Below are 10,128 nucleotides of genomic sequence, written 5' to 3' on the forward strand. Positions count from 1 at the left end.
TCATCCCTAAGTAATCGGGGCGGACCGACTGTCCAGTGCTGTTGCTGTTGGCACCATGTTTTTTTTTCCTTCCCTCCCTTTGCCCTCGTGCTTGCATGAAATGGTGAGATGCTAGGCTGTTTCTGCGACAGGATGCGACAGGGACGGAGGGGGGACGCATGGATGGGATGGCATCGAGGGGGACGGCAAGTGGGAAAGAAAAAACAGGCGAATCGCCCATGTTCTCCACATGCTGCGCTCTGATTGGCCGGCGCCATGTGCTGCAACGAGCCGTTTGGCTTTCTAGACTCTGGTGACAAATGAAACGGCATAGTGGCGGGAATGCATGTGGATGACTCTCTGGAGCAAATGGCATTTGGCCGCTCACGTGCCGTGTTTGATCATTTCCTGTCTTTGCCTACCATGTCGAGAAGGAATGCTCGCCTGCCTGCATCCAAAGCAGGCCGCACATGGCTGCCACGCCCAATCATGCAAGTACCAGTCGACCGAGCCAGACTGCGACGGGTGCGTACAACCCTCTTGCCTTGCCCAGGTACCAGTGTTTCGGCAACTGACCATGGTGCATTGTTGAGGTTATCGGTCGTTGATCACCACATTGGCACGGCCCATGAGACGGGTGCATATCACACATTGTATCTAGGCGAGTGAATGAGGAAGGTCCATGTATTGGTAGCGACAATGGTTGAGCATTTTGTCTAGCCACTATAGTAGTACAGTCAAAGCCATTTACACACTAGGCCCTGTCGCTAGCGTTGCTGATTCATTATTGCCGTCGTGTCTGCGTATGGTGCAAGGTCAATATATTGTACATTCGCGCTTGTGTCATGGGGGCACAGTTCCTGAACTGCCCTGCTTTGAAATAAGAAGGAAAAAAAAAAAAAAAACGCAGCCCGCGAAAGAGCTGCCGGCGTCGGCTACGACGGTTTCGGGACGGAAGAATGAATCCGATCAACCGCTCGGGCACTTTGGGTGGGTATGTCAACCGTGTCAACACGTGCACAACCCTCTTTCGTCCTCCTCTTGCTGGGCGCAACCGATAGCCAAGAGTTGGTCTTGTAGCCACAACGCGCGGAGCTTGCCCATGGTCTCGGCCTTATTACATCCTGGTCCAACGAGGCTTTTTTTTGTCGGGATTTTCATACCAGTCGATATGCCATGTTCCTTCAGCGTGATCGTTTGTACATGGACTGGTCGGCCATGGCGTTACCATCCCATCTGCGCTTAAGACCGTCGGGCATGGAACTTTGAACGGCTTCCTGCCACATGGTCGGAGTCACATAGACGGGCGCGGCGGGATTGGAGTAAGTCGATGACGGGGGCATTTGACCCGGTGGTCCGTGAACATGGGTCGATTGGGGCGAAGTATTCGCCATTTGATAGTTGGGTTGCATGTGGTCCTGCGCCGGCCGCATGTCGTAATTGGTTCCTGAAGGGTTGGGTCTTAGAGGCGGGGAAGACTGAGAGGACGCGCTAGTGGGAGGGGGCGTACCAAAGGCAACATTCCATTGACTGTTTGATGTTAGCCCCGACGCACCTTTTGTTTTTCTTGTCTAATGGCCTCACTTACTCAAAGATCCTTTGTGGGTTCCATTGCGCATTGTCGGGCATCTGCAAGTTAGATGCTGACTGGAGCACACGCTGACCCGACGCCATCATGACCAAAGACTGAGCTACGGGAGAGTCAGCCTTTGACCCGTGGTCCGATGCCGAGATTGGTGGAGTAATGGGGTGTGCATGATATGTGACCTGACCTGGTTGTTCCAACGGCGAAGAGTGGCCCGGGTGACGTCGGTAAGAACCCTGGTGGCTCAACGGACTCGTTTGCGGAGCTACCTGGGGACTGCCAAAGGGAAACGACGGTTTCAACTCAAACGGCTTGGTGCAGTCGGCCGAGAAGGCTTGGCGCAGGCTGTTGACTTGCTGCTGCATCTCGGGCATTGGGAACGAGGGCGAAATCGTCTCCAGAACGCGCATTTGCCTTACGAAAAAGTCTCTGGCGTCGAGGTTGATGTCAGGGTCAGGGCACGTGAGGGCAACCTGTCAAAGGTTAGACGTGAAGGCGAGCGCTGTACAGCGTCAACTTACGAGGTGCAGCATGGTGCACGTCAGCACAGCATAGATGTGGAAGCTGATGCCTCTCATCATACACAACAGCCCAGGCATGCCGTAGGTTTTGAGGATAGCCTCTTGGAGCTTGCACAGGTTCTTGGCAGCCGAGTAGCACGTGAGCATGTGCTGCTTCCAAATGGCGTCGTACGAGTCGGATACCGCGTGCAGCTGAGGTCGAAAGTGCATGATGATGGCGAGGCAGTGGTAGCTGTGCATGTTGGCAATCTGATGAGACGGGATCCACGGCGCCGAGCCATCCTGGGGGTAGACAATCTGCATGTCCTCGGGCAGGTCGCGCAGCCAGAGCGAGAAGTCGGTGTTGTGCGCGACAAAAGCAGGATCCAGGGCCCAATCAGACGTCTTCTTCCTCAGCTTTCCGTACATCATGGCCGAATGAGACACGTTCTTGACAATACGGAGATACTGCACAAACTGGCGCGCAATCTGGAGCTCGCTGGGATCCTGTCCGGCAATGGGCCTGGGCATTTCAAAATCCACCGTGTCGGTATCCACGCCGTAATCATAGCGCCCTTCATGAAGTCGTTAGTGCCGCACAGTCAAGGTGTCGGCAGGAACTTGCCTTGGGGACCCCCAATCATGACTTCGAATACCAAACACATCTGCCACACCCTCGTCTTTGCGACACAGTCATGCGGTGTCGACCCACAAGACTTTCCCATCTGGTGGGTATCGTAATGCTCATGCAATTCCAGGTCCTTGGCCATTGCTACCAGGCTGACGGTAGCCATCCAAGAGCGCCAAAAGTAGCCGCGTTTTGGCGACGCTTCACGAGCTTTTAGCAGCAGTGTCATGGCTTGCATAGTGCTAAGTCGCGACACGTCTCTAAAGCTTTCTTCGTGCCCTGGACCACTGTTAGCAAGGGGTAATGCTGCAAATGTTGCGCGGGAACACTTGCTTGCTGCGAGGGCCAGCCACTTGTTGCCTTGTTCCGTGTCCCCGAGCATCAGTGTCGCGCAGGCAAAGATGGACTCGAGCAAGAGAGGCGAAATCGAGTCTGGCGCGCTATGCCATTGCTGGTAAAAGTAGGCCTTGTTGATGACTGGGCAGTAAGGATGGACATTGGTGAAGAAGTAGTCAAAATAGTGCAGGGCCTGGTCTTCTGAAGGCATCATTTCTGGAGGTATGCGAACTGTGTGATCCAGACTGACGGATGGCGGCAGCTGCACCTCGAATTCTTCTTGTGCTGGTGTCTCGGCCAGGGCCTTCTTCATGTTGGTAATGTATGGTGCTGCCACACGTTTAGCCTCAGGGTCGCGCGCCCCAAATGGGAGGCAGGTTTTTGATTGGTACTCACCAATAGCAGTGTGGTCAATTTTGAGTTCGCCCAAAGCCTCAGACAGGCTTGAGACGGAATCCGTTCGCCAATGGGGTTCCGATTCTGGGGGGGTTAGGATTGTGGGCGGGGGTGCCGATGATGCTTGCGAGTAGGACTGTTGCGGAGCATAGCACATTGTCTGCTGAACTACCTGAGGTTGCGACATGGCTGGATGATAGTGAACTTGGTCTTGTGGCTGCTGTTCTACATATGGCGAGGCCTGGTACATGGCCTGGGCGGCGGCGGGCATGGACAGAGGCATTTGGTGAGACATGGGCTGGGCCATGGAGGCATGCTGTTGGTAGTCATGCTGTGAGGGGGCCTCTGGAGTATACTCGAGAGGCTTTGGCTCGAGGTCGAATGTCTGGGTACCATTGTAGTCCTTGTCGTAGTTGACGGTAGGTGGTACACAGTTGAGCTTTAAACGGATGCATGCAGCGCAAGGCCATGCATTCGTCGTGGCTGCGTCGCATTTGATCTTGCGTCTGCGGCAGCCTTCGCATGCTCTCATTACTACATGGCGTTAGCATCGACGTTGGCCGGGCATGGGTTTTTTTTTGGCAGGCGCAGTGCCCCAGGGCCGGGTGGAGCCACACCTTTCAAGCGCTTGTGTCTGTTGTGCTCGTCTACGAAGACATAATCTAATCGCGTCGTGTCAGGTCAGCGGCTTCTCTTTTAGCAATGCTTGGTTTCTGGTAGCGACGCAGGCGAGGCAATGTGCCGTGGGCGCGTGGGCGTGCGTGGGACTCACTGCGCTGGTTCTCGCGCGGCGCCAGCGTCGGCGGCGCAAAAGTGAAGCTCTGCATCTGGGCCGTCTGGGGGAGCAGCGGCCGTCCAGTCGTCTCCGGGGCCATGGCGTTGGTGGGAAAGTGAGAGAGGGCGGGCCAGTCCAGCGTTGGAGGGGGGGGTGTGTGTGTGGAGGGGGTCAGCAGCGGGGTTGTCGGCTATCCAACAGGTGGATGAGGTTGAGAGGGCGGGCGTGGTAAGGCGGTGGTGGTGGTCAGTGGTGGGCAAAGGAACGTGGCTGGGCAGCCAATGACAGGCCGGGGCGATGGCGATGACGATGTGCTGGTGTTCTCGAAGGGTGAGGGGCGTGTGGGAGAAGACGTCGGGCTGGGGGGGGGATGCAGACAGGTCGAACAACCAGAAAAGACAGCGAACAGGTGGTGCTGGTGTAGGGTGGGATAGCGCTCGCGAAATCTCCGCAATGCCGCGGCGTGGTTAGGTTATACGGCAGATCAGGGCAGCGGGCGCATAGGGAAGGCAAGTGGAGACGATGTCTGGCATGCCGGGGTTTCGAAGGCGCACTGGCAGCGGGCTCGCAGCGTGGCTCACGCGCGCAGTGGTGGCGTTGGCGTGGACGGATCTCCTGAAAGCCTTGAGCGAGTATTTGTGGTCCGCAGGTGGTTCGCCGTGTATGAAGGGGGTAATGGGTGGTATGCGACGTGCAGGATCCAGGAGCCGCACTGCACTAATAGCGTCTTTGTATGGCCGCCCAAGCTGCACGCGCGTGAGCGCAGGCGCAAGCGTCCGCTGCCCAGATGGTGCCGACACAGGGAACTGCCGTGCCTGTGGGGGGGGGGGGGCTTGCTTGGGAGGCAATGGGCCGCAGGGGTTGTCGAGCCCGTTGGAGATGAAATCTGAATCGTATCACCTTACTACTTGGACGGGCGGGTAGTGTGTGGACCTTACAGCTCTGCGATCCGCTGGGAACCGTTGCTATACATAAAGGCGGCGGGGGTTGGGGAGGGGAGGGGCGAGGGGGGGCGAAGGGCTGACAGACAGCTGAGAGATATGGCCGTCGCACAGAGGAAGCACACCTATTGGGGTGAGACTTCTCGCTCGCTCGCACTCTCTCTCTCTCTCCCACGCACACACACAGACATAGACACAGACACAAGGGCGCCGCTCTCACTCAGCAGGCCAGACACAAGGGCGCGCGAGGCAAAAAAAATATATATACACTTGGGCGGACCAGGAAAGCGTGGATAGTAGCTTGTTTGTGGGTGGCGACCATGGGGGGGTGTTGGATGGAACGCCCAGAAAAAGTACATTAGGCGCGGGCCAGTAGGCAATGGCATTTGCAGGCAGTCAGACAGGCAGGCAGGCAGCGGTGCGCATGATACGCGTGTGTGCTTGTGGAAAGGGGAGCGCATGCATGTAATCGAGGGCAAGATTCGCTCATGGCGCACAGCAGTCTTGACAAGTCTTGACAAGTGGGTCGGGTAGAGGGAGGTTGTCGGTGACGAGAACCATGCCTTAGCCGACGAGTGCTATAGTAGGCAGAGCAGGCCGACGACATGATAGGACCGGCGTCGGCAGCGGGAAAGGGGGGCACGCGAGCCTGGCACCAGGCGTAGCAATGGAATGGCCCAGCGGTGGTGCGCGGCTTTTTCAGGAGACGAGGGAGCGGGAGCTGGCGCTTTGCAGTGGTGGTGGTGGTGGTGGTGTGTGGGTGTGGGTGTGTGGTGGACAGGGCCGGCGCACGTCGACGTCGCTTCGGAGGCTCGGCCAGTGCCATGTTCATCGGCGGCCTCTCCATGCGGCCACACTCGCTGGGCCGGCGCATTTGTTTGGCGTGTAGTAAGATGGGGTGCGAGGGCGAGAGCCAGTGCCTGTGCTGGTGCTGGTGCCTGCGCCTGTGCCTGTGCCTGTGCCTGTGCCAGTGCTGGTGCTCGTGTGCGTGTAGGGCATGACGGCTGAGCCGGTGTCTATCTCGAGCACGACACGTCGGCGAATTGATTCGTACAGAAGCTTGGTAGTCGCAGCTGCATGCAAGGTTCTAACGGCAGACGCATCACCATCAGCATAGCCCGCATAAAACAATAATCCTCTGTGCGGCTACACCGCATGGGGCTAACGACGCTGGCAGCTGGTGCTGGTGCGGGTGCTGAGCCAGCCAGGCCGGCATGCCGCATGGCAAGCTGAGCGCCAGACTTCGAGAAGGTTTCCATTGGCGTGGCACGGGTCCCCATGGCCATGCCCTGTGCTGCGACGCGCGGTTGCAGTTGCGCGGGCCTGCGAGGCGAGGCGAGGCGAGGCGAGGCGAAGATGCACCGTCGCTGAGCGTGTGTGTGTGTGTACAAGTATGAGGGGCGCGTCTCCACGAAAGACTGGACCCAGAGCGCCGGGACAGGTGCTTTTGCGCCGCACGCGACCGACGAGATAGCTGGAGGGGCTGGAGGGGCTGGGGGAGGCTAGGCGTGTGGTGACAGGCAGCAACTGCGAGCAGCAGCTCTAGAAGGCGCAGAAGCAGCAGCACCGCGGGCGTTGCCAAGGCCAGGGCTGTCTGAGGCTACATGGCATGGCATGCCTACAGTAGTGCATGGAGCAGACCTGGTCGAGTTGCAGCACCATGGCCACCACACAGCGAAGGCGCATAGAAGCACGCAGGCATGCAATGGCACGACGTCGTGACTTGATGGGCGCTGATCGCTGGGTGCTGGCGGTGATCTCCCTGCCGTCCAGGAACACGTGCCCGGCCCGGTGGTTGGCCAGTCGCCCGATCCGGCAATATTTCCGCCCTCACCCAAGCACACCCAACGCACAAGGCCAAAGGTCGCGGGAGGAGCCGACTGCCTCCAACACACGTCTCTTGTCACCATCCCAAGTACACACACACACACACACATCGGTACGTACGTACGCACCAGTCAGTACTGTACATTGTTGATCTGGGAGCGGCTCCTCCGGCACCCGACCGAGCAACTCGCCGCCTGTCGTCCTTGTCGCCTTGTCGACTGCGGGGCTGCACGCAGTAGCAGTAGGGCCTTGCCGAGGCTGCCCGACGGGGCCACGCGACCTGGCCAAACCCTATTGGTATTATCTATTACTGCCTATGTCTGTAGTCTGTACCTCCAGTGTAGGCACGCTGGATGCTGTGCCTGTCCGTGTCTGCTCGGTGCCTGTTCTGTGCCTGAGTCTGTCCGTGTCGTGGGCGTGTGTGAGAGATGCCGCCATGGAGCGCTTGGGTAAAGGGCAATGGCACATGCGCGCCTTCCTCCTCCTGCTCCTGCTCCTGCTCCTGCTCCTCCTCCTGCTCCTCCTCCTGCTCCTCCTCCTGCACCCAGTCTCACACCCTTCCTCACACCCTCCTTACTCCCTTACTTCCGTCACCACTCATACACAGCCACCCTGCCCCAGTGCCTAGACACAGTAAACGGTACACCCCACACAAACTTCCCCTGCATGGCGCTGGCGGGTAATCTGCGGGAGATTGGATGCATAACCATTGCTCAACCGCTACAGTAATGCTAACGCCTTGCCGACGGCCGATGCAGCGTGCGTGGGTGTGAGTGGGTCGGCCGGCGTGGGGTTACTAAGCACCCATGTCTGCCTGCCCTGCCTGCCCTGCCAAAATGACAATGCAGGGGCAAAACAAAAAACGAGGGGTCATGGTATCGTCGTCGTCGTGGCCCGCGCGCGCTATCGCCTGCCACATGTGCCGTCACAACCATCGACATCACCACAACCACAACCACCACACCACACCACACCACCCCTCCTACGCCAGCTGCTGCAACTCCCGCACAATTGCACAACTCCATCACCCTCCGCCCGCCCCGTCGCCGCCCCTCCCGCCGCCCACCTGCATCCCCCCGCTTGGCACCATGGACCTCGACAAGGACAACGCCAACCCCACCATCTTGAACCCATCTGATCTGCCCTCCCGCCGCAGCCATGCAACGGCCAAACGGCAGCACCATGGCGCCACCGGCCTCTTTGACGACCTGATCCCCCGCTATACGTATCTCAGCGACCCCTTGGACGAGCCCATGTCGCCAGCCGATTCCGACACTGACGACGCTCCAGAGGCCATCGACGAGCAGGAGATATACGGTCAGCCTCCCCTGCCTGGCTGCCCGTCTGCCTGCCACATTAGCTTTGGCTGACGCCCGCCCTTGACAGACCTCATTTCCACCATCTGCGATCCCGAACACCCCTTGTCCCTCGGCTCGCTTTCTGTTGTCAATCTGCCCGACATCCACATTCTCCCCCCAGCCTCGCCGCTGTCCAACATCAGCACCGTCGTGGTCGAAATCACCCCGACCATCACGCACTGCTCGCTTGCCACCGTCATTGGCCTCGGTGTACGTGTGCGCCTGGAGCAAGCCCTGCCCCCGCGCTTCCGTATCGATGTCCGTATCAAAAAGGGCACCCACAGTACTGACAAGCAGGTCAACAAACAACTGGGCGACAAGGAGCGCGTCGCCGCTGCCCTCGAGAACGGAACCCTGATGGGCGTCCTCAAGAAGATGCTCTCCACGTGCGAATAGCCTTTTCCTTTCCACACACACCGCCTTTGTTCCACGCCCATCGCTACAATGTCTTGCCTCTCGGCTTCCAACATCATCACATGCATGTGCCACTGGTTTGCCAAGCGCAACCGCCCTGCTCAGAGTTTATTGCCCGCCATGCCCAGTATACATTGTATACAATGTCAATTGCTCGGCAAAAAACAAACCCGTTGTCGCCAGCCATATACTCGGCCATGCCAAGTATCGAATCCGCCCTTTCGGGACCGATCCTGTCTTGTCGCCATAGTGGATGAATGGGCAATCCAATACACTTACTCTTCAGTCATCTCGTATGCGGCTGCATACGGAACACTTATTCACTCCCCCTGCGCCGATCGTGGGCGTCATCCTGGGAATAGCGGCTTACTGCTCACTAATTGCATCTAAAGTCAAAATCGACCTCACGCTCGGTTTTGCCACGAGTGGCGTTTCATCATTTCAGATCGAATGGTTGAGTTTCAAAACCTAGTTTTCGTGGCCAAAATACGACGTTGCTCACACGTGCGCGGCGACAAGATACAATAACATTGAGCATGGGTACCAACAAACTATACACTTTCAATCTCACCATCCGCCTATATCATCACCCATCTTGCCCAATGTCCTATAACTCCCCCAAATCATAATAATAATCGAATGACGTCTCATAGTTGTTGGGGGAAGAAGAAAAATAAGCTTCCGCCTGTCAAGCCCCCACATGACGTACGTTACGTACTTACCTGTACCTGACGAGAGGGGAAGAGAAAAAAAAAGGGGGTAAAGACGGGAAACATGAAGAAACCGATGAAACACTCACACCCCCCGGGCACGTGTCAAAATCTTGTTTTGCCCATCCCCGCTCTCCCCTTCAATTTCCATGGCTTACCTTTACCGTTAGCCATGTGCCTCACTCTGTTTGGAGCAATCAGTCATTGCGCGCGTGTTTGGGAGGAGGAGGAGGGGGGAGAGGGGGCGACATTGCCGTGTTGTTTGGCCCATTGCCGTGTTGTTGCTGGGGCATTTGGCAGCGCTGGGGGGTGCGTTTACCTATCGGTCCGGCAAAGGGCGGGCTTTATCTATTATGTACCCCATTTTATTTCCATGCTACCCTACCCCGTTTATTCGACCTTTTTTTTTGTCAAGTCTTAATTTATTTATTTACGCGTGTTTTTTTGGGTTTATTTGTTTTTTTGGGGGGGGGTTTCTGGGGAGGGGGTATACTGAAGCGGGGGGGTTCTCCCAGTCCAGTCTGTTCCAATTGCCCCTAGTAGTTCCCAATCCTAGTCCCCAGTCTTAGTCCCAGTCCCCCCAGTGTGTCCAGGCGGGGATTTGCCAGACGGACGGATGGACGGACGGACGGGCACGGGTGGCTTGGGCGTGGGGGGGGGGAAGGGAGGGGGCACAAGC

General features: G+C 57.6%; 2 protein-coding genes across 2 annotated transcripts; one reads left to right on the forward strand and one right to left on the reverse strand.

Moving 5' to 3' along the window:
* Nucleotides 1-1,163: 1,163 nt before the first annotated feature.
* On the reverse strand, nucleotides 1,164-4,251 carry SETTUDRAFT_160027 (uncharacterized protein; the record flags this gene model as incomplete). The annotated part of the gene is made up of 8 exons (XM_008025314.1): nucleotides 1,164-1,509; nucleotides 1,568-2,037; nucleotides 2,086-2,639; nucleotides 2,690-2,971; nucleotides 3,026-3,358; nucleotides 3,425-3,958; nucleotides 4,042-4,086; nucleotides 4,197-4,251. The coding sequence occupies 8 exons, from the start codon at nucleotides 4,249-4,251 to the stop codon at nucleotides 1,164-1,166; spliced, it is 2,619 nt and encodes an 872-aa protein (XP_008023505.1).
* Nucleotides 4,252-8,055: 3,804 nt separating this feature from the next.
* Nucleotides 8,056-8,721, forward strand: SETTUDRAFT_26901 (uncharacterized protein; the record flags this gene model as incomplete). The annotated part of the gene is made up of 2 exons (XM_008025098.1): nucleotides 8,056-8,284; nucleotides 8,354-8,721. The coding sequence occupies 2 exons, from the start codon at nucleotides 8,056-8,058 to the stop codon at nucleotides 8,719-8,721; spliced, it is 597 nt and encodes a 198-aa protein (XP_008023289.1).
* Between the last annotated feature and the right edge of the window lie 1,407 nt (nucleotides 8,722-10,128).

This window comes from Exserohilum turcica (genome assembly GCF_000359705.1).
Source record: "Exserohilum turcica Et28A unplaced genomic scaffold SETTUscaffold_14, whole genome shotgun sequence".
Lineage (NCBI taxonomy): Eukaryota > Fungi > Ascomycota > Dothideomycetes > Pleosporales > Pleosporaceae > Exserohilum > Exserohilum turcicum.